We start from the raw sequence: 25,715 nt of genomic DNA, 5'->3' as shown, positions 1-25,715 counted from the left end.
TAGGTGTTTGCCTCCAAAAAGCGCTTTTATCACTTTTTTGCAAAAGGTATAGTTGAAAAAAAGTTTTTATTTAGTAGATATCTACGAAAAATAGAAATCGAAGCCGCAAATATTTTTTCCTTTATCAAAAGCTTTTAATTATGTCCTTTTTATATTAAAAGTGTTTTCAGTGTTGACAAAAAAAATAAATTATCTTCTTATTCACCCATTGGATGTTTGTTTTCCATTATCATATATACCTACATGTTTACCAACATATACTATACATACATACATATGTATGTAGGTACATAAGTGCGAAAACTCAAGCCAACACTCAAAATAATTTTAAATATGTACCTTCCTATCATGTCTCTAAAAGTATAAGGAATGTGTTTCCAGCACAGTTGACACCGGGTCTGAGTTTCAATGCATGACATGACAATAAATTTGCAGCAAAAAGTGAAAATACAATCACATTCTCCGAATTAATTTTAATTTAAAATTAAAACCAGCAAATGAAGGCCTCTGCCTTCGACGAAATAATATATTTACATATAAATATCAATCCGTTTATCTTTTTGAATAAAAATTTAAGAAACATCAAGTCTTTGAATTCAAAAGCATCGTGGTATGTATAACAGTGGCGGAATTGCGAAATACAGAATTTACGAAACTCTGCATTTTCAGGCTTAAACAAATCCTCTCGGAATAAAACTAAAAATTATTAATGCATTAAGGAAAGCAAATCCCTGAGGTCGGGGAAAAACCTTTCGGAAAAAATTTAGAATCTGCAACTGTATTTCATGCTGTTCAGAAAAAGATCCATACTAATCCAGTCAAAGCGTCATTTGACCTTGCGCACAGAGGCACTGTCAGTTTTTATTTCATGGATCGATAGGGGTACATTTAAAAGGTTTAAACCCAATTTCTCACCACCTGGTCATTCTTTTTAGTGGAGTTATTCACAAAAATGTATTTTTTGGGATATTTTAGTTCTAAGCTAATATCTTTGCTCCAGTTTGTCGTAGACCAAAAAATAAACATACATTCTCCTCCTTATAATATTTTCTATCGTTGTATGTAATTTCATTGTATTAAATTGAGTTACTACAAAATGGCAGCGAGTTAAAATCAAATTCTAGTTGTTAAAAACCACATTTTTGTTTTTATTTCGAAAAAAGCTTAAAGGTATTATGGTTAACATTTCTCTATTTTGTAGCCCTCTTAATTTCCTGCATTTTACAAAAAAAATCAACTCTTTATCACCAAAGATGACCGAGCAATTGATAAATGAACGCACGAAAAACCAGTGCGAAACCACCCAAAAATTTCGTTTTTTGGGAATAACTCGGCTTCAGAATGTCCTACGACAAAAAATAAAGCTATTAATTGTTCGTTACAACATTTTCTATCGATTTGGTGCACATTATTTTTGTGTAAATAACTGTCAATTGTATGAAACATTAGCTTTTAGAGGACATTTTATTTCATATTATTATCTGATTAATGTGTTTCTCATTCATTGAAGAAGGTGTACTTATGAGAAAAGAGTTCTTTGAAAATTGCAACAAATATTGATAATATTTCGCACAAACATAGGTAATTCTAGTTAAGATCCGGCACTGATATTATATTATTTTGTATTAAGGACATTCATAGCGAGTCACAAATATGAATAGTATCTTCATTGCACAAATCATCATGTATATGTACATATATTCACCATCGCTACATCAACGAGGCCTTCAACTACAACGGGGAGAACAGACTTTATAGCTCAACCAAGCACTTGCTCACTTGAGAATGGAAATGTCCTTTCTCATCCTTTTATATGTTATAAATATATGTATGTGGCTTTTGTTGTTTTGTTCTTTTATTTTAAATGTGGTTCACTCTTTTTGGTGATATTTTAATGTTCAGTTCGGCATTGGACGAGGACTGCATGATGCTAAGCCAACGCGACCATACCGTATGTTGCAGTACAAAGGGTTTTAATTCGTCCTTCGAATTCTATATTTTTATGTATGTATTTTGTATACATTGCCTCTTTCTAAGAGAAATTGCTTTATTGTGTCATATTTTTTTCTTTGAGATGTCAAGCTTGGTTCATCTGTATAAAAAGAGATAAGATTTTCAAATCGCAAAACAGCCATGCAAAGATGACATCAACTTTATCCAAGTCCTAGTATTCAAATCCTAGGATTTAAACTCATAAGTGTGTGTTAGACCAGCAGCAGATCCAATATTTGGACTCCTCAATAATTGATAAATCAGTTTTTTTGTTGGCTGCTAGTTCAAAGCAGGATTTTTTTTTAGAAATTTTACAATAACTGCATTTTATCGAAAACCGTTAAGATTTGGGATAGAAAAGGTATCAAATTCTGAGAGCCCCTAAGTTGTCTATCAGCTTATTTCGTTTGAACCATTACTTTTGGGACACCATGTATATTTGTTCCTCATGGATAAGTGGTCATTAGCATGCAAAAAAAAATAAGATTCAATATCAGCTTAGAAAGTATTTAATTAAAAATAGCAAAGAATAATATTTATTATACATGCATAGCTAAACCATTGTACATTGTTCATGTATTTTTTAAATTTAATCCTTTACCGTAGACTGTAAATTGAACATATATTCTTAACATTTTACAGTGTACACTGTATTACAGGTTTTATTCATAAATGCATATTCCTTTCAAAATTAAATTTTGGCTTGATCTCTAAAAGTGCAGATTTTTTCCATCATTGTACCTAAACTAGATATTTTTACATTATTTTTCCTTTTTCTCAAAAAAATCCTTCCTCACAATAGTACCGAAAGCGAACGGTTCAAAAATCCAATTTTGGTAATCGAATTTCATGTTTTCATCTTTTTTAAACTAATGAAATGCCCGGTCTGATAACAGTACTTTAAACTCATTGGTTAAAAATTTTGAACAGCCTCTTTTTAAGAGCTTAGCATATAATTACTAATTAATAATTTGCTAAAAATTTAGTAATTTACTAGCTGTTCGAAAATTTTAATCTTTTTTTTATCGTTTTACTAACTAGTAAAATACTTCTTCAGATGTCAAATTTACAACCTACTATTTACCTTTTAATTAAAGATTAAACACAAATTGTGAAAATAAAATTAATTACTGGATAAAGTATTCTGTGTAGCTGGTTGATCCTGGTAAGAGCTGTGGGCAAGCTCTTCGTGCATTGGGTGGACCTGTTACGAAGTCACAACAATGGAAGAAGCCCTCAATTAAGCTACCAACTCCTAAAGCATTATCCATTATCCTTAGCCAATATTTCAATATGAATGACGTTTCAACTGTTTGTTACATCGGACACTTCGATTAAGAGATTTAGAAGGCATTCAAGCTCAAGAAAAAAAATTGCATCGGAAGTAGTTGCTGTTTTATCTGGCCCAACACAAAAAGGCCATGAGCTGATCGTGACATGTCGAAGTTTCGCAAGGATTATGAGTTTTTGTCTCAATTTTTTTTTAACAAATTGGTTCAAAACGAGAAAGCACTGCCTGTAATTCTCACCAAACAAGCAATCGACGATGATAGCATTCAAAACTGGTCAAATGACAGCAGCTGTTTTGGCCATAAGGGGCAATATGGTGGAGAAGAATGATGCAGGTTCAACCCTAAGCGTGAAATTGACAGTGATTACAAACAATTAAAGCAAAAATTACAGCTTTTCTTAGCGCTGATTTGTGTCTCAATATCCACGCTATGCAACACTTCCAAGTATAATGAAGGAAACAATAAACCAGTCAAGTACTCCTAAGGATTTTGGGGTAGTTACTTCTTACAGATTTGAGATTATATCAGTTGAAGATCAAAAATAGATGAAAATCTCTTATTAAATGTGTTTTGTTTGTAAAAAAAATGTTTTAATTATAAAAAAAAAAATAATTGTTACTGAGTAGCTACTCAGCAACAATTATTTTTTTTTTAAATTTTTAAAATACGACCTTTTTCGAAGTCGGCAGCATTAATTTTAGTTTAAGAACAAGTGTATTATATCTTTAAGTCAAAGTAATATCCCTTCAAGCAAGAAAACTAAGTTCATAAAAGACACTCTGACCTCAAAACGAGAAAAACGAGGTTGCACTCACACACTTGCAACTTTTTGTGTATGAACACAAAGTCGAAGGAGAAATTGTGGTGAAAGAACCAATACATATTAAATCGGCTCCGCGGTGATTATAATTTCCATACTAATTTGAGCCGCCGTGGGACCCGTTTCGTAGTCGAGGTCGGACTCAGGCGGAGCGGATTCGGACCGAGGTCGGACTCGTTTGCTTGAAGGGATGTAAAAAAAAAAAACTCAACTCAGTTGAAGATCCACCAAAGCGTTACGCTGACTCCGTTGTTCCTAATAGGTTTGTTTGTTGTGAGCACTCTGGGTCGCTCCGAATTCGTCGTCAAGTGTTGTTTGTAGCTCCTTTTCCTTTTTCAACCAGCAGGGGTGGAATCGGCTAAAATGATATTTGACTATCATATTTGATAGTCAACTATTTTCCATCTGTGTAAGGTGATCGTTTTGAGATCATTTTTAATTTTGGTTTACTTGGTATCACTTGGGTTTGACATTTGTCAAACGTCAGTAAATTTCAAAATAACCGATGAAAAGTTTCAGTTTTTCACTTCCATAGCTACAATAATAATTGAGAAGACAATTATTAAAAACTTAGGTTAATATTTTTTTAAATGCCTAAAATAATAATTAATAACTTTAATATCTACCTAGCAAACAATACTGGAAAAGGATCACTTAAAAAGAATCCCACAAAATATTGTATAAACTTTCAATTCAGATGGCAGATCCAAAATGTTGAATGTACTCAAAAAAGTATCTTTATTATTCGAAAATTTTGTACGATTCTATTAAAAACACGGAAAAAAATATTTTGAAATTATTTTTTTTTGTGTACAAAGGTATGATTGCACATTACTTTGAGTCGGAGAGGTAAATTATAATTTAATTTGTTCCTCAAGTCTGACTATTCTATTTTCTATTTCATATTCATTTACTTTATTTTAATTTTGTAGGCTTAAAATGATTGCACAGGCACAAAAATATTCATTTTCCCCCAAAAAAAAAAAACAGTAAAAGCACCACGAAAACCAAGAAAAAAATATGCTACAAATGTTAAATTGTATCAAGTTGACACCTAAATAGGTGTCAGCTGAAAAAGTCAAAAAAAAATATGATAGTCACTTTTGACTATCATCTAACACAGACGTATTTTCTTGAATTTGACAGTCAACTATTAAAAATCAGCTTACACGATTCCACCCCAGAGTTATTTCCTCTGTGTTCGATGTTCGCTCTGAACGCACCCTGAACAACTCTGGGTATTTTTTCAGAGCGCGGAATTCAGAGTTATCAAAATCAAATCAGCTGTTGTCATTTTTTAAGGAGTGTGAAAAGTGATTTGTCGTTTGTGGATAGAAAATTTGTGTGGTAAATATGAGGTTTTTCACGAAATTCAGTTTTTTTTGACAGGAGGAAATCTTCAAAAGACACTTGGCAGTATTCGACACCAAGTAGTGTGGGACTCTTAACCACTAAAACCACCTCTTAATCAGGACCATCAGATTTTTCTTTCTTAACTTTGTAAAATCACTTTGGGGGGAGTGGGAGTTTAAACTTTTAATACTTTCCCATGCTTTTTAGACCATAAGCTCACGAGGCTTGGTTCTTCTTAATCTCCGAACATGGTTTCTTATATTCAAGACGGACTCCATTTCAGAATTAGTATGACTTTGCAGTCTCTGATTGTGCGATACAGCGTATTTTTTAACAACTTCTGTTACCATACGAGATTCATGAAATAAGAAACTAAACAAAGTTTAAAATGTCAAAACGGAAATCAGCTGATGAAACTAATTTCGTTTTCTTTCACTCTATTAAGGAGTACTCTAAATTTTTACTCCTTTTTCTGGAGTGATAGAACATAATGGGAGTAATTTTTTTTTTGTAATTGTGTGTGTGACAAGGCAAAAATGGATAATATCCTTGAAAAAAATAGTGATAACACTGGTTAACAAAATCAGCTCAAGTTTTTGAAATATTACCGTTAGAAAATCCAGTACTTCGGGCCTTATTCTTTTATATGAGGAAACATTTTGAGCATATTTAGTAACGATTTTTATAAGAACTATTTTCCGCCTTTCTAAATCTGTTTAAATCTTTCCGATATCTTTTTTACTGCCCAAGATATCCTCAGTTGTTTGGTATTATTATAAATTTTATATGGTCATTATTTCCTTTATGATATATAAAGCCAAACTCACTTACTTCATTGTATCTCGGGCAATACAAAAGATATTGAAAAGATTTAAACAGGTATCGAAAGATGGAAATGGAATGGAGTTCTTATAGAAACCGTTACTAAATATGCTCAAACAATTTTCCTTATACAAAAGAATAAGGTCCGAAGAACTCAAAAAAACGTTTTTTTGCGTTTTCTAACGGTAATATCTCAAAAACGGGAGCTGATTAGTTGTTTCAGATTCGAGTTCAACACACCGAAAACCTTCAGAAAAGTATATTTTTGTTTCGGCAACAAAACCCTTGTAAACCAGTGTAATAGGCCTAATGAAAAAATTTTATGGATTGAAAAAAAAAAAATTAATATTGATAACATATGAAGCATAATAAGCGTTCGTTGATAAGTATATAAGACTACAAGCTATGTATTTTAATTCAAAAAAAAACACCAAAATATACAAAAAAAAACAACTCCAGTGGGTTCTATGTGCAACGAAAACTTTTGAATAAAATAAAAACGTTACTATACACGCAAAAAATACACAACCGACGGACGAAGCAGACTCCGCGAGCGACGAAATAAAATAAAGCAGAACAGCAAAAAAAAAGAACAAGATCAAAGAGAAACGTCAAAAAGAGCCACAAAATATTTTATCGGAGACTCACGTTAGAAAATCTTCCTTCCTTTTTTTCGAACTTTATTTCTCCCTTGTTCATATGTGCGTCTCGCGCTTTGCGTCTTCGTGTAGAAGCGGACTTAGTTTTACTTTTGGTATATTTTTCATTATACTTCTGATCGGTTTTTTCAGCCTAATTGACACACACCCTTATGTTTCATAATTGTAAAATAAAAATATCCCATCATCGCAGAAAAAAATGGGATTTTTTTTTATCTGGCCCAGGATTTTTTTTTTATTGAAGAAGAACACTGGCTGAAAACTCTTTTATACGGTTTTCAATTTCATTTTGGAAAAAGTGAAGAATTAACAAAAATAATGGAAGAAATATATATGGCGGAATATAATATAATGGGAAATATATTCATAATGGTTGTTTTTGTTAATAACAAAAGAAATTTAAAGAAACACTTTTCGCATTTTTCTCTTTTCAAACAAAATTTTAAAATGTCAAACTTCAAATTCATAAGTGTGTGTGCAAATCGGTGTACATCTGTTTAAAAATGTAGAGGAAATCCGGGGTAGTACTAAAATTACTCCGGAGTAATTTTTTTTTTACACTTTTGTGGCGTCAAAGAACACAAAACCTTCAAAAGTTCAAAAATAAGTACTAAAAGGGTACTCTCATTGGAGTGAAAGAAAACGACATAAAGCTCTGAGGTGTTCGATCTTCGATGTAAAATGAAAACCCGAGAAACTCTGATTTTTTTGACAGTTGATTGACATGACTCAGAGTCACAGTACACATAAAAAGGTAATATATTCCGAACTGACATTGGTCGTCAGATTGTCAAAACATGACACTTTGGCGACCAATGTCAGCTACCGAATTCTTAATTGTTTAAAATACCGACGAAAAACGCACAAAAACCGATAAACCACGCACACCACTAATTTTTAAACAATTATTATTCATCATTTTCCGCGATGAAACACGAAGAAAATTTGTTATTTTTCAATTTATAATATTTTTAAATGACATTTTATAAATTAAAACAAAAACAAATTTCCTGTTTACTGCCATTGAAATATAAAAATTAAAGGCCGACCTGACAGATTGGTGCCCATTTTTGACAAACAAATTTTGACAACGTTTGGAATATATTACCTTATTATGTGTACTGTGACTCAGAGTGCCCTAAAGCGGGGAAAAACGAACAGACCTAATGTTGACGCTTGACAGTCTCGTCGCCAAATTTAAGGAAGTAAAACGACTTACAAGCAAACAAGGAAAATATCTAATCAGAATAAAATTTTTAATAATTTTCATATTTTATAGTTTTTTTTTTCAATTGCATTTATAATTTTGGTTGTCCAAACTAGATTATGAAAAATTAAATTAAATCAGGTTTGGAGGTTTTTGTACGAAATCTAGATTTCGATTCTGTGTGAAAAGGGTATCACATTCTGTCCACTACGACATTTTAAATAGTGCCCTCCGAAGTTTTCTAGATTTTCATACATTTATTTATTTATTTTCAAGTATTTTGGATCGAAATAAAAAATTAGGTAGGTAGCACTTTTTGTTTTAATTCACCCACGCATTTATAAACCGATAGTTGTTGGAAAACTCAATGGCATACGGCACACTATGTAGCTGTGTAGATTTTAAACCTCTTTATTCACCCAAATTGAATTGGCTACCTACGTTATTTACATAATTTAATTTTTGCCAAGCAGGTGTGGCTTGAGCATGTGAATCAATATTCGTATATGTACATACCTACAAGAATTTAAAGAGTAAACACCGAGTACCGAAAATTTAATCGACCCTGAACTACTGACATTAAACTCCGTCATGAAATTGAAAATGTAATTGAATTTTCTGATCATTGCAGCATCAGCTTGAGCTTCGGCTTAGCAGGTGATGGAGAACTCAAAAATTTTTTGTATGGAGAGTTTTTTACTTGCGATATAGGTACTATATTCTGGTGCGGAGAACTAGGTCCACGGGAACTAAGTCCACTGAGGTAGTTAGTTCCCACTCAGTGGGAACGAAACCCACTTTAGTAAAGTGGAGTAAGTTCCCGTGCTAGGTGGGAATCTAATTCCGGAAAAAAACGTGTGGTTTTCGTTCCCTCTGAATGTTAACTTAATTCCCATTTCAATAAAAAGAAGTTAAATAAGAAGAAAAAGAGTCGCGAGTTTTTAATTTGACTTTTACATTTCGAGATCCAGTTTTCAAGAGCCTGAAAAGAGTGTAACACCCACGGAACTAACCCAATTGGATGTTAGTTCCATTTAATTTGGAATTAACATCCACGGGACAAGACACAGTTTAGTTAAAAAAGTGTTGTTATTGGCTGGCGACTTTACATACCCTTAGCGGAGCAACGAAGTTACGTGAGCGGGACAGAGAACCCTAAAAGGGATTGAAAATACTGAGAACCCATGAAGCGACCCAGGCAAGGTTTCAGTTAGTTAAAAAGCCAATGGCCGCTAACGCTAGTTCGTTCCTCTGTTTAGGTAATGCTAGATCGCCAGGCAGACGCAAATGTTTGTATGTTAGTGAAGTGTTATAATTTGGCAAACGGGAAGCGGAAAAACATTTGCTAACATGAGAATCTATTTAATTTGTACAACCAAAAAGGCGAAGCGGAAAAAATTTTTGACCAGGGGAGAATCAATTTTGAGGTGTGAAAATAAAAATTCGCGCGAATTTTTTAAGCTTGCCAACTTCTTTTTTGTTTTTCAACATCTTGTAATTGTGCTTTGCATTGGACTAGGTACTACCGACAAAAATGAATCAAGACCGGTTCTACTATTTCAGTTCTACTATTTCATCAGCAGTGGTCATATTAACTTGTCTCTTCAGGTACTTATACGCAAAAATAAAAAAAAAGTACATGTGGGAAATGAGTGCCGAAATTGTTTTTTTAGGACTTATGTCTCAGTAGTGAGGGACATACCTAAGTCCTGAATTGGATTCTAGTAAAGTGGGACATAAATTCCGAAAAATCGGGACTCATGCCCTTGCGCGTTTTTTTTACTAAAAAGTACTTTTACGAACAATCACGCTTATTTAATTACTTTCGTTTTTCGTTATTAAATCGTTGTTGGAAATAAATTCTCTTTTAATTTTTTTGAGTGTGTACTAGGTTCCCATTAGAGAGTTTAATTCAATCACACCTTGAATGGGAAAGAAAACCACTTTACTAAAGTGGATTTCGTTCCCACTCAATGAGAACGAAGTCCCTCAGTGGACTTAGTTCCCGTGGACTTAGTTCCCTGCACCCTATATTCTATATATCAAGTTATGCATTCTTACAAAAAAAAGTGTTGAGATAACATTTTTCCATTACGATGGTAGAGAATGCCAAAAAAGTGGGTCCCGAAAGTCCGTCTGTCTGTCAGTCTGTCTGTCAGTCTGTCTGTCAGTCTGTCTGTCAGTCTGTATAAGGAGCTACAGCCTAAACGGATAGACCGATTGACTTCAAACTTGGTATGTAGCATTTTTTGGAGACTCTCCAGAGGGGTTTTTGGAATTAATTTTTTTGGAATAAAAATAACGGTACATGTCATATACCGATTTTAGTAAAGTTGGAATTGCTCAAAAACGGCTCCAACGATTTTGTTTAAAAAATTCAAATGTAAGTTTTAAAACAAGGTCTATTTTCTAATGAAAAAAAAATTTTTTTTAATCATTATTAACGGTACCTGCCATAGAACTTTTTTTTTAAATCAGATTATCTCTGAAACAGCTTATTCGATTTCAACGAAACTTTTTGTGAAGAAGAATTTATATAATTTTAATATAAGCCAAAAATAAAATTTCGAAAAAAGTCGTTTTTGGATTTTTAAAAAAATATTGAAATTTTTTTTTTGAAAAATAAAATTTTCGAAAACGGGACATTGAATTTTTTTGAAATTTGGTTTTAGATGTTGACTGGTGATTTCTATAAAATGGCATACCAATTTTATTTAAAAACTTTTTTTCCAAAAAATTATTTATAAAAAATTAGTTTTTTAAAAAACGGCTCTAACGATTTGTAAAATTTTTTTTCTAAAAATGCATCAATCAAAACTGCATACTTGTTTTGGAGGGCAATTTGATTTCAGATTTTATTTTATTTAAAAAAAAACGAATTTTATTTTTTTTATTTTTTTTTTTGTTTTGTACCTACATAGTAGGTATTTATATTTTCCTAATTTCTATATAAAAAGTCTTAAAAATTTAAGCAACTTTAACTCTAACTAAGAACAAGTTCGTGCGACCCAGTCGTGCATTTTATTTTTTCTTTGTTTTGTACATTATCATCAGTAGCTAAACCTGACGTAACTAGATATTAATATTAAAATATACACAACATTTTAAGTTTCTACCAGCTACCACGAGTTCATATGACAAATTATGTAATTCATATCTAAGTACATATTGAAGGTGGCATCCAATAAAGTTTTTGTGAAGCAACCCAGCAAACATTTTTCTGAAGGTTCAGACTTTCATCATCAAAAATGATTTTGATTATAAGTGAATTAATTGTGAATGTACCTACTTCAAATTCCTGCCAAAACTCTGTTTTCATTTATTTTTCTGAATTGCGGGTGGCAGTGCCGTGCAGTAGATATGCATTTAAAAGACCTTAGGTCTTACAGGCATATAGTTAAAATTATTATTATTATATTATTATAATGTGTATGTTTGAGTCTTTATATAAAAATTTTCGTCCTTATTTCTTCTTTTACAAAGGGGTGATGATAACGGGACACTGTCGCCTTAAAAGTTTGTATGGAGAATTATCAGTTCGAAAAATATGTTGATGAAAGCTTAGGTATGTGATTGTGAAAAAAGTGGATGCAGTTATAATATAGATATGGGTTCTATCGTAACTATGAAGATCATTGATTATAACGGTTTATTATTAAGAAAATTGAAATAAAAAAGTGTTAAAATTTATCTTAAAATAAAATAAATAAAAAAAAAATATAACAAATTAGTACCTAAAACCGATAGCGAAGTAAATGCAAATGCTAGAATACTGAATACAAACTTTCATTAAAATGAGTCATAATGCACTCATATTTATGATTCAGAGATGATTAACGAAATAATCATTTAAACCCTCACCGCATACGAAGCCATATTTGGTTTCCTTAAATTGTAAGCTTTTTTGCTAGATTTTGCCCGATCATCCTAGACAAAATTTCACTATATATCAAAGTTAATTTAAGTACATAATTTTTTGATGCAGTTAGGTTCCTTTGATAGAGGAGAATATAAAACAACAGTTTTACACCAAATTTGATATGGCGTATCCCCGAAAATGACCCCTGACCCCTAGGTAGTACGAAAAAAGTGATTTCAGTCGAATATAATAAAATTTTAGTATGTTGTAGTTCATGTGAAGCTCATTACAACTCTCTATGGATGCAACCCCCTTGCCCCAAGTATACCCTCTCCTTAGCCCCCTTCTTACCCCCTTTTTTACCTCATATGTACCCTTTTAATGGGTTGAGTACGATAACTTAGGCGCCCAGAATTGATAACGGTTTTTTGAAGAGTAGTTCAATTCAATCATTTTTCTACACAAGGATTGATCTATTTACCCCCCACCGCCACCGCCCCGTTTAGCTGGGAGGGGCAATTTTCTAAAAAAAATATTTAAATTAAAAAATTATTAAAAATTATTAAAAAACAACGGCAACACTTACAGCTATGAATGATACCATTTTCAAAAGCCAGAACTGCACACTTTAATGTAATTTATAAATCAAGTTTTAATGAATTGTTTTTGAAACAATAGATTTTTAAGTCAAAATATTGGAAAAAATGTTTTTAAAAAACACTGAACACTGAAAAATCGATTATTTCAAAAACAATTCATTAAAATAACTTGTTTTATAAATTAAAATCAAGTGTACAGTTCTGGCTTTTGAAAATGGTATCATTCATAGCTGTAAGTGTTGCCGTTGTTTTTTAATAATTTTTAATAATTTTTTAATTTAAATATTTTTTTTTAGAAAATTGCCCCTCCCACCTAAACGGGGTAGGGGGGGGGAGATAGATCACCCCTTCTATAAAAAAAAAATATTGTATTGAACTCCTCTTCAAAAAACCGTTATCAATTCTGGGCGCCTAAGTATCGTACTCAACCAATTAAAAGGGTACAAATGGGGTAAAAAAGGGGGTAAGAAGGAGGCTAAGGAGGGGGTATACTTGGGGCAAGGGGGTTACATACATAGAGAGTTGTTATGAGCTTCACATAACCTACAACATACTAAAATTTTATTAAATTCGACTGAAATCACTTTTTCCGTACTACTTAGGGGTCAGGGGTCATTTTCGGGGATACGCCATATCAAATTTTGGTGTAAAACTGTGGTTTTATGTTCTCCTCCATCAAAGGAACCTAACTGCATCAAAAAATGTTGTACTTAAATTAACTTTGATAAAATTTCTAGATTGATCGGGCTAATATTTATTATACAGGGTGTCCCAGAAGTCACCGTCGAAACGAATGCACTTGTTAGCAGGGTTAGGCCCATTTCACACATAACCGAGACCGGCTTTCCGGCCCGGATACACGGTTTTGTCAAAAAATGAGTATGCTTTCACACACACCCGGCAGCAGCCGGTCGGCTGCAGCTGCAGAACAAGGGATGAAACAAGAATTTTCGTTGTTGGTTTTACTTCGACTTGGTCTTGATATAGATACCTAAACAGAAAACAAAAAAAAAACAACCCCTGTCTTACCTCACAATACGAACTGACATCAAAATATAAAAAAACAAAACAACCCCTTTCTTGACTACAGCACATGAGAAAAAAACCAGAACGGCAGCTAAGTTGAAGCAAAGACAAGAGAAATATATATTTCTCCTGTCTGTGGTTGTAGTAAGCGCAGTTGGTTTCATTCCAGCAGCCGAACCGTGTACACGGTTTCGGTTTGTACGTGTGAAGACGCAAATAAGAACGTGTATCCTAGCAACCGTGTATCCAGGCCGTTTATCCGGTTCTCGGCGACCTGACGTGTGAAATGGGCCTTATTCAAGGTTGCGTAGCAGAAGAAAAAATTGAGAAAACTTAAGATTTGTAGTCACGGCACATGAAAGACCGTCAGAGGGTGACCATTTTTTCGATTTTTTTTTTAATGCTCAGCTCATAACTTCGAAAATACTCGTATGACGTATATGGCTGCGATTTTTTTTAAATTATTTTTCTGATAATAGTCACCACCTACTTTATCTACCGTTTTCGTTTCTGCGTTGACTTTTGGGACACAATGTATACCTACTTTCATATTTTTTTTTCAAAGCTTTCATAATTCATGCAATAAGGGGTTAGATGAATATATAGACCCTTATATACATTCATTTAAATGAATTTTAAATGAAGAATTTGGGATCATAAATCATTCAAAAAAGCGATTCATATCGGTGTCCAAGTGCCCAGGTATTTACTTCCTGTTAATTACTTAACTACATATTAAGAAAATCATCTTCTTCTATCTTCATGTAACGAACTTCAAGTAAATTTATTCAAAACTATTGTGTTTTAAGCCAAAAGCAAAATGTTCTTAACGGGCAAGTAAGTCTTAGTCCCCAGTATAGCAGCTAAAGTGAAACAGCAGCATCAAGAAGAAGCAGCGAAAGGGACTTTTTCAAATCAGTCTTCCGACTAACCAACACTTAACCGTACACTATCGTCTCAACTCAAAAACCTTCCTGTGCACAACCGTGTGTAGTGTGTTTTTTCAGTTTTTGTAGAAGGTTTATAAATCGTGATTCGTATGTGCTACTAGCTTTAAATTATCTGCATTGCAGTTGTTGTAAGTGAAATTTATTATTCACTCAAAAGGCACGGCTAGAAATAGTCGAACAAAATGAAAAAAAAAAACCTGACCAAGGGATGCACGTTGCACGTATACATAACTCGAGCACTATGTTATAAGAAAGTTTTTGGCTCAACTACTCTACTGCAGTATGGCATTTTAAATGGGAATAGTACCTACACTTTGAAATATAATTTAAACGGCCTAGTAAGGTAAGCATTTTGGACAGAATATATAAATTAAGACATAGCATAGACTATAAAGCATAGAGGTAAAATAAAAACCAACAACTATTTGTTACAACATTCATATTTAGCGTTGTTTTTTTTTTGTCTACATGTTTTAACACGGTGCGGCGAGAACTAAGAAGGTAGTAGCTTCTATTGTATAAATGTAAGATTTCAACTCCCTCTTCAGCAAATTTCCTTTCAAATAACCGTATGTTTCATTTCTAATACTGAACTCATTTAACATGACGTCGACAGAGACTGTAAAAGATTTTTGAAACCTTTCAATAGAACCTTTTAATAATGGTTTCCATTATCTAAGTAATAAATTTAATTCATTTTCACTGCAAGTTTTATCATAATGTATATATGTAATATACCTACTATATCTACCTATTCAACCAAGCTTATCGTGAATGGAATTAGAATTACATACCATATACATAGTCTTATACCATTTGTATTGTATTTGTATTTGTGTGCCTCTCTCTATGTATAGTTTCCGGAGTACCTACTGGGACACTGTGAGTGCCTTAATTATATTTTTTCTGAGATGCTTGCAGGTAGATATACAAATAAATATTGGAGATATATTTTTTAAATAAAAAAAAAAAAATAGATATATGTAGGTACCTACGTATAGGCAGCCTTTTTTGACTCAAGGATTCTCTTATTTCATTAAGTTCACCTTAAACTATACAACGTATGTAGGCTTAAATATTCAAATCATTTTTCACACTCCCTTAGAAAAAACAGCTTTGTATGTGTACATTTGTACATATTTATGGGCTCAGGGTTGTGAATTCCTTGTTTCTATTATTTAACTTGTATTATGTCTTAATTAAACCTAAACCCTCCAACGAACTTGTCCAACTCAATTCTCAAACGATTACCTATTTGGTATTTTTTTGCTTTGACTGTTCATTCGAACAAAGTAATGCAATTAATTTGAATCAATATGTTTTATGAATACATATAAATAGAACTACAGAAAATAAACATAGGTCCGGTGACCATAACGTTTTTCAGTCAGCTTGAAAATTCACCAACTAATGACCAAAACATATCGCGAAAGGAGTTTTTTTTTTTAACTCTTCAGGAGTATCTATTATTCTATTATTCTATTATATAAGTTTTTTTCTACGAAAAAATACAGTTCCTTAATATTTATTTTGTTGGTACCTGCTCGAGTCGAGCTTTATGTATACAGCCTTAGCACTCGGGGCATTTAAATTAAAAAAATTAAAAAATGCCCGCTCAAATGTATATTTTGCTCTTTTATAACGCACCCATGGAACTATCGCTCCAAAAATAGTAGGGGTATTCACGTAAACGCGGAAAACCCGTAGAAACCGTACAAACTGTAGAATTTTCTATCGGTAGAAATGAGCTGTCAAAATTTGTATGGGAAAAATATTCCGCAAATCATAGAATTTTATCTCACAAATTTGAAGCAGAAACCGTAGAAAAAAATCAGATAAACTTTGGGTGTGTTCAATCACCTATCGGATAAGCTATCTGGGATCCCCGTATCTGGAATATCTTTTTGAACGCGATTTATGTCTTATTATTCAGATAACCACAAATAAAATATGTTAATATTGAAAAGAGACTATAATTGTTTTATTTGAGCAAAATACATTTTTTTTAATTGTTACATAGTATTTGCAAAATTAGCTTGACTCATTTTTTTTAATTAAACAAGTTCAATTTGACATTTAACAAACAGCTGTTTGTTTCCCTTGTTTACGCAATTATTTTCTGCTGGGGTGTTCATTTAAACTTTTTGCGGAATTTTCTATTTTTCTGCAAAGTAGAAAATTATCTCGTTACGTGAATACCCTTAGTTTTTTTTTAAGTTAGTATCTAAAACATCTGTTTTCAACCTATGGTCCGCCGACCCAAAAATTTCAGACAGCTTTTCTATAAACCAAATCATCAGAAATAGGTATCTATGTACGTCTTTTTTATAATATTCCTAATCTGATACTCAACAAAGTTGTTGATAAACTGATTACCTAATGTATTCAGCCCAAAAAAAATATTTTATCTTATCTGATACTCAAATATTTTATTTTATCTGATACTCAACAAAGTTTATAAACTGATTACCTAAAGTATTCAGCCCAAACAAATATTTTAAACTCATTTTATTTGTGAACGAAACTGTTAATCTATCCTACATTGATTCTTGCAATTTTTTTACAGTTTGACTTAATGGATTTTTTAAATAACCGATTTAATTCTACTGCCAGTAATAATAACAACATGCATAATGGATATCAAATTTGCTTTTGCTGAAACTCATGGTATGTATTTTAAGAACAGATTTTTTCCTGAATCAAGTCTGATTTAGGAAACCGCACCATATTAGTTTCAAGCAATTTGCATTTAAAGCTGGAGCTCCACAAGATAATCAAATTGGACCGCTTCTATTCGTATTACTTATCAATAACATTTGCAAGGAAACATTGTATTTGCTCATTTTATTTAGCTGTTATTATTAACGCAACGTTTTATTGACGAATTGAGTTTTTTAATAATTGGGGGCCTTGTATTGTATGTCATTCAGCTCTCAAACTCACGATGAAATAGAACACAGCTATTATTTCATCATTTTTAAAATTTTCACTTTAATTTTGATTATAATAATAAATCAGCGCAAAAAAAGTTAAATGAATGTGTATCGACTCAAGTGAAGTTATTAAATTATATATGTATGTATGTATGTATAAATACAAGGCAATTTGTGTTTAGAATAGATAGTTATCTATTCTAAACATGGATTATAATCCATAAGGAATTGCTAAACGTCAGACGAACAGATGAAAACTTTTGACTGTACGTACCTACAATTAAAAAAAATTTTCTTTCAATCGAGTGGAAATTATTACTCTTAGAGCCAATTTTTCAATCTTCTAATAAACAGTCAGTTAACTGTTCGACGAATAAAGTTATTAGGCTCATAAACAATCAGATAAAAACATTGAATTTTTCAATCAAGAATAATTTATTCTACAGAATAACAAAAAAAAATTGTCAAATTCAAAAATATTTAAAATTAAACGTCATTTTTATTCATGATTGTTTTTGTTTTCTTGTTTTCCACTGTATTTTTTTCAAAATTCTTTCAAAACAGCTTTGACAACTGACACAATATTTTTATTGAAATTATTCCTTAGAATAATTTTATTCGTCTCTGAAAGAAGCAGATAGAATTATTCTTAGGAATAAGCTATATCTGCCTGTTGAAAAATTGATTTTTTCTCTATCCTTAGGAATAAGTACTAACTGACTGTTTAACTGACTATTGAAAAATTGGCCCTTAGTATTAAATTTATAAGTTTTCAAGTTTCTGTTTCCTTCAATATTAATTTGCTGGCAGTAAACACTCGAACAAAATTATTATTTTATATTCACTCAAGTGAATGTTGATCAGAAATCAAATTCAGAATAGCTCATATCAATCATCAACCTTCTACTTACTTTGCTATAATAATTGAGTTAAATTATAAGAAGCACAGGCCCTATGTATACGTGAATACTTCAATCAATCTCTACTGATCGAATCAATCATTCAAGTCATTAGTGGACTCCAGGGTTCGGACTTTACTTCGATCGAAGTAGATTTACTTCGATTTTGGGAAAAAAATAAAATCTACTTCCCTACTTCTCTTTTTCAAGATCTACTTCTATTTCTTGATTGAAAAATATTTTTCAAATAATAAATTTAGAGAAAGGGATTTAACTTCAATTTTAAATCTGGTCGAGACATTGAGAAATAAAGCTCAACTGAAATCTCAAATGATGAATGGAGTTCAATTATTCTTTGAATTCAAGATATAAATAAAGTTTATCAAAGTAATTTTGACTGATTTTGGAGAATTCCTGATCAAAAATTTGTTAGATTATGCTGAATACCGTTTTACCCGAAAGCACCGTTACAACCACTAGATGAGAAAGGTTTTTTGGAAAAGATCATAATAAAAAAAGTAAAGAAAAATAATTTTTTTTAGAATAAATTTTTGTAAATAAATATTCTGAAAGTTTAATTTTGAAATCTACTTCCGAAATTTTTGATCTACTTCACTTTTTTTTCAAATTTGCTTCGAAATTTTGTAACCGAAGTCCGAACCCTGGTGGACTCATAATATTTAATTACCGTAGAAAAGACAAACTTGACGGTGCAACAAACCAACTTAATTATTTTAATAACTGCATTCATTAGTTGAGCTTGCAGAATAGTGAAATGGAGTTCTTAGAGTGGTATAAATACACGGCTCCCGGAAATTACGTCAGGATAAAAAAGCCAGAAGTTTTTTGTACTTAAAATTGGAAAAAACGTCAGAAAACAATTTTGAAAATGAAGTCTAGTATGCTGCTGAAACGATAAGAAAAACGAGCGTTCGCGCTTACGGAACACACCGCGTGCCACCACCGGTGCAATCGCACCCTTCCCCCCGCTTGACTTGGTCTTTTTCTTTGTGTCTTACCATATTAAAATTAACAAAATGTAACAATACATGTTACATTAATATACATATTAATAAAGTCTAAAAACAGTTTTCTGACTCTTTTTCTGAATCATAAATATGAAAATATTTTCCTTTTTGGAAAATGGAAAAAAAAATACCAGAAATTCTGGCAAAAAAGCCTGGAATTCTGGAAAAGTTCCCTGAAATGTTTGCACTTCTTTTCTAGGAAATAAAGCCAGATATTGTATGAAAAATATATATATAAAAAAAATCGGGCATAATTTTCGAGAGCCAAATACACCTTAATTGTGATGTGAACACTGAACACACTATGTTTATATATTGTGAACTGTGATACGTTGCATTAAATGAATCAATGAAATTAACTACATAATTACTTTAAGTTAACAGCAAACTTACCCTTTAATAAGTTCTGCAAAATGTTATCCTTATGTTCATCCGAGTGCGGCTCACCCAATACAATCAATAAATAACAGCCAGTTAGCGGACTTGGGGGTCCAACCATACCAACCAAACTTGACGGTCCACCATCAGCTTCGGAGCAAGCGGTATCTATCGGAGCTCGTCCAACTTTCTCGTCAGCAGCGCCATCACCAGCGTTCGCATCCCCTACTCCGATGTCCTCATCACCCCCATTGTCAGCTCTGCCGTTGGCTTGGGTCATTCCATTGGCGATAATATTTAAATTATCTGGAACCGGATGACCGCCATTGGCATTGCTACCTCCACCGCTACCATTAATTCCTTCAGTTCCATTTCCACCATAATCACCACCGCCATTACCATTCCTCGCCGCTCCATTACTACCAGTCGTTGCCGGCCCAGATCGCTCTGCCGCTTCTGCAGCAACGTTTTGTTCTACAGCAATTGGAGCTGTTCCAGCTCCGTTTCCAGCATTGGGATCAACAATAGCTTGATCCCCCATCACAGATTATTCCTTTGGCTTGTTCTTTTTTTTTCAAAAACTGACTTCAGGAAGCAATGAGTGTATCGATTGAATATTCCAACTAATTAACAAGACAGTGTTTTTTAACTTTTTTTAAACGCTTTAAACACTAAATAACAACAATAGCAAATAACTATAAGAGTTGGTGTTTTTAAATTTGTTTTCTGATTTATTCACTTTTTATATTTCTGCACATAAAAACCCAAAAATGTTAACACTGCACCTTGTGCTGGCTTTGTATGGATGACACAAAAAGTTATTCAAGTATTTTTTTTTATTAATGTTATTTTTTATTTAAACTCTTTTGTTTAGTTGTTGTTGTTGCTGATGTTGGTGTTGTTTTTTATGTATATTCTGTAATGCTATTTTACGGAAAAGAAACAGAGAGAAAAAGATTAGCGAAATGAATTATAAATAAATATTCTTAAGAAAAAGTATAAATCAGGGGTGCTGTGTTATTAATTTGTTTTTTTTTTTTTTCATTTAGGTTTAGGTCTTAATTTTAAATAAAGCGAAAGAAGAAAATTTATTTTCGATTTAAATGCGTTAGTACACCATTGCCGTTTATTGCTTTCTTTTTGTTTATGAAATGGATGACTCAGTACAAGGGAGTGTACTGTTTCTGTTTGCCTGGCAAAGAATCGATCGATCGAATAAAGGATAATGCCTTTGGACGATTTCTTCTTCGAACAGCCTGGGAGAGAGAAGTCACAGTAAGTTCATACAAATTTGTTTGGTAACTTTTACTATTTTTGGTTCTTGGATATTTAAAAAAAACTAAACCTTCCATTTTTCGTTACTGAAACAATAGGAAGAATTTTCAATCTTTTTTTAAAGACATGCCTATGTAATGAGCATTCAATTTATTTGCTATAAAAATTGAGCCCAGATTAGTCAAATAACAAAGTTATATTTTTTAAATTATCGCATATATTTAATTTTAATATTTGTTAACTTAGTTCTACAAAGATCCATAGAACGATTAATTGATCATTTAAGACAAGTTAAGGCAGGATTTTATGTGCTCTATTGAATTCAAAGTAGTAACCGTTTTATATTTAAGAAATTGAATCAAATTCAAAACTTGAATAACAAATTTTGTATTTCGAAAAATATTTAACAATTTTTTTTAATCGTGCGTGTCTACAAATTATTGCAAATATCAATTTTCAAAAATTTTTGTTTAGAATTTGGTTTTGATTTTCAAATTTGTAGATTCACCGTTTCTTTCATTTAATTTTCGGTATTTATTTTTTATTTATTTAAAGTCATCAGAAACACAGAAATGTAAAAACGAAAGACAACACTTTTCACTCAAGGGGCGAACAAATACTGCAAAATGCATTTGATTTATTTTTGTACGTCAAAAAAAAACTCGCTGCAGGTTTTCTATTTAGCTACAAAAATGCAAAAGCATATACTATCTCTTTTTTTCTCCAGCTAAAGTTATGGCTTTATGCTGCAATATGTAATGTTGAGTTCCACGCGTTTTTCCAAAAATAAATACTACTTAATGCATCAGTGCTGACAATTTTAATATTAGCAATATATATAGCAATGGCGACCATTTTGTCATTCGCTTCACCCTGTTTTACTTGTATTTTGAACGTAAAATATTTTTTTTTTGTTTTAATTTGAGAAGTAATTAAAAAGAAAAATCCTACGAAAGTGTATTGGCCAAGTGAAAAAATAAGGAGAAGAACCGCACCCGCCGATGAACAAAACTAAACTGTGAACTTTTAGTTCGAAAACACTGCGTAACGGAAACAACCACAAAAAAACTTAAAACGAAAAAAAGCAATCCTTTTTGGGTGATAGTTGTCGTGTCCGGTTTTGGTATACTATTTGCTTTTATTCTGAGTATGTGTCTGTGTGTATAAGTTTTTTTTTTTTTTATTTTATTGATTTTCTTGTCACGAGGTGGTGCAATATGTGGCGCCTCTGTTATGTTCTTGAACAAAGTCAAGTGATTATTTTTTATGGTTGGGTGGTATAATACCGTCGCGGCTAGTTCTATCAGAGAAAACTTTGAATTGGCTACTTCTGCTCGAAATGAAAGCTCGACGAAGACTGATGATGTTTTTGCATCATTGCAGACTACGACGACGAAGTATATCAAATCCAATTCATCTGGAAGGGTTGATTTTTGAGCTGGAAAATGCCAACAAAAGAGGGAGGTTTTAGTAGGTGTCTGAACGTGGAGCTTTTTCTAATGGAAGGGAATTCCTTCCTTAGATGTGGATTGTGGAAAGCTGATTCCAACATAACAACTTTGATAACCACGAAAAAAAACAACACTATGTTGGAGATGATTACTTGAGAATATTTGACTTGTAATTGGGACCTTGCCAAGTGGATGTACGAAAACCGCACTGAATGTTCACGATGAAGTTGAAATGGCGTCAGGATTGTCGACTGCGGTATGTCCTGGATAAAACAAGAACATATATTTTAAGTCTGTCGTAAGAGATGACAAATGTGTCATTAATCCAATACTTTTAATTACTTTGTTTTTAGGAAAAGTTCGTAATCACTTATTTCTCTATATTTATATTTTTGTTTTAAGTATTGAATTTAAGAAATAATACATACTTTTCAGTAGATAAAACACACTTGCTCGCGATGTTATTTGCGGCTCGACTGGTGATAGCTGTGGAGAGTTTGGTCCTTTTGTACAGAGAAGCCTCAACCAAAATTTTGGATCAATACCAAAAAAAAAATACTAAAAAATGAGTGAAAATGGTATATTTGAGTTGAATCCAACGAGTTTATAAGATATCATGTTTTTACTAATGTATATTTTTTAATTTGAATCCTCAATATGGATTCAAATAAATATAAATTTCCTTCTTTCTTTCTTTCCAAAAATACTTAGTATTGCAGAAAAAATTGCTTTTGTTGGTGTTCTTTATGAAAACTATTGTTTTTTTTTTAACATAAAGGAATCACCTTTCTCGCTTTTATTGTAATCGGAAATTGCTTACATCAAGGACTTCACTCGAGACTTTAAAAACCAAGTAGATATCTTTAACAAATTTTTGGGATGGGTTCTTCAACCCCTACATATTTAAAACTCAAAAATATGTTCAATTCATTTCTTATTTCACTGGCATCGCTTGACTCGCCAGCAACTCGTAATTTTACTCATTATTTGGAAAACTAGTAAAATAGGTAAGGCAGTCAGACAAGAGTAAGGATTAATTAATTTTGGAATTATGACATTTTCATAAATGAGATGTTCTCATATAAAAAAAATGCTCAAAGTTGTCGAGTCAAAAGTGCAATCTTGGTAGGTGCCTCGCCATAAAAAAGATTGAATTTACTTTCAAGTAGAGCCTTGCGAAAGGCAAGTCCATTAGTGTTTCTATAAACAAACGAAAATTCAATCACCTGCGACAAGGGAAACGGCGTACATTGCACTGTATACCTTTTTACCTATTGGTTGCACTATTTTAATACTCGAACTTACGCCTATATCTTGTATTAAACAATTTGGTAAAGGTAATATCTTTTAATGCGCAATAAACACACTCATAAACAGGCATACTAAAAAACAACAACAAAGAACTACAAAAAATACCACCAGGATATGCAGGAAAGAAGGAAACTTGTGATGAAATTGCCGGCAGAAGAGCACGCGTCATGGCACAAGCGCACTTCGAATTTTTCTGAGTTGAAATTAAATTCGATATACCAACGAGATTTAGCTGATGGATGAAAAACAACAAAAATGAATAAATCACATGGTGCACTTGGAAAATGTTCGACTCAAAGGTTTTCCAACGAAACCCGGAACGAAACGAAGGAAAATGAAACAAAACCATCTGATTCAATATTGATTTTTTAGCCAAACCAGCTGGCTGGTGTATTTTGAACTTCTTCCCCATGATAATTTTGTCAGCCTGTTGTTGTAGTTATACCACTACACCTATTAGACAGGGCTCTAATATGTACTTCTAAAAGTGGGGTGCACTGTTCGATTTTTTAACTCCTCTCACTGGGGCACACAACTAACTAACTATATGTGAAGAAAAATGTATAAAGAAGAAGATTTGAAAATTTTTCACAAAAATTACAAGATATGCTCACCTTTATTTTGCTGCTACAATTTTTATTTGTTGAATAATTAATGGACAGAAAAAAGCTTAGATATCTTAAATTACTTGTCGAAAAAGTTAATTAACTTTATATTTAGATATATGTTTTTAACTGATTTTGCTTAAAGTTTTATATATTCTTATGGACTAATTGAATAAATGGACTTTAAAGCGAAGAAGCAAATTTCTTTTATTAAGCTTTTTTGGATAAATTTTATATGGTTGTGTATATTATTTGTGAATCGACACTGAAAATCTGCAGTCTTAATTAAGCACTTATATAGAATTTTCGTACAGAATTATTTTAGGATTATCTTTTTTTTATAATCTTTTATTTTTAATTGCGGGAGTAGTATGGGGCGATGATGATGGTAACAATATTAGTATCCACTTTGAAACCAAAATAAACTTTAGACGGATTTTGGTACACGCAATCTTTTTTATTTTCAAAATTTTATATTTTTAGTGTGTACATAATTTTGTTGCAAAATTTCTTTGACTGTGGAAAGTTTTTTTTCATATATATATAATTTATATATGTATGTTTTTCACATAGAAAAAAAACTGGTGTTGCGTTAACCGGCTTCTTATTTTGCTTCTTAAATAGGTAGCAGTTTGGTTGGTACTAGGTGCAGTTCGAGTAGATTTTCTCTTCGAATCCATTTGAGTCTAAAATCACGACGAAAAGATTTGGCATGCGTCCGCATTTGGGGGATGATTTCGGGAGTGTCAGGGGGGCCTGTACAAAAAAGAAACACAAAATCTGCTTTATTTCCCCTAGCTAAATGTGAAAAATGACAGTTAAGGAAGAACACGCAAGTTATAGGTTAGAATTAAGGGATATTAGTAGTTGTTGGATTTATTTTTTGCTTCTTCTGAGTCTGCGCTTTCTGGCCATAGCAATGGAGCTTTTATCTGGCCCAACACATGGTTCGAGGGATTTCATTCCAATAATAATGTAGAAAATGTTTTTAAAAAAAGGTCTAGAGAATTGTTTGAACCAGGAGACCAGCAATCTTAGACTGATGACTATGAAATTTTATCAAACTCTAATAATAAAATGAACACTGCCTTGCTATCATAACAAAAGCAATGAAGAGGGAATACTTCTTGTGTAAGAGAGGTGTTTTTGGGGAGGTGTAATGAATATCTAAGTATTTGAATACAACTTTTCTTAGACTTAATTTAATGCAACAAATTTTATCAAAAAGTTTGTAGATATCTACGTACCTATATGTA

General features: G+C 32.2%; 1 protein-coding gene across 4 annotated transcripts in view; it reads right to left on the bottom strand.

The window, feature by feature from the left end:
- LOC129918882 (microtubule-associated protein futsch) overlaps nt 1-25,182 on the bottom strand; it is an 82,634-nt gene extending 57,452 nt beyond the window's left edge. Inside the window, exons 1-2 of one of the 4 annotated variants that reach the window (XM_055999628.1) lie at nt 24,469-25,182; nt 19,833-20,741 (exon numbers count right to left, since the gene is read on the bottom strand). In XM_055999628.1, coding sequence (XP_055855603.1) covers nt 19,833-20,358 — 526 coding nt within the window. In that variant the 5' untranslated portion in view covers nt 20,359-20,741; nt 24,469-25,182. Of the gene's footprint in view, nt 1-19,832; nt 20,742-22,043; nt 22,476-24,468 lie in introns of those variants that run through there. The other 3 variants (XM_055999631.1, XM_055999629.1, XM_055999630.1) reach the window with 3 other exon arrangements.
- Between the last annotated feature and the right edge of the window lie 533 nt (nt 25,183-25,715).

The sequence above is a fragment of the Episyrphus balteatus genome, chromosome 4 (assembly GCF_945859705.1).
Source record: "Episyrphus balteatus chromosome 4, idEpiBalt1.1, whole genome shotgun sequence".
NCBI lineage: Eukaryota > Metazoa > Arthropoda > Insecta > Diptera > Syrphidae > Episyrphus > Episyrphus balteatus.
Note: the sequence above shows the minus strand (reverse complement) of the source record. Positions and strands in the feature narration are given on the sequence as shown.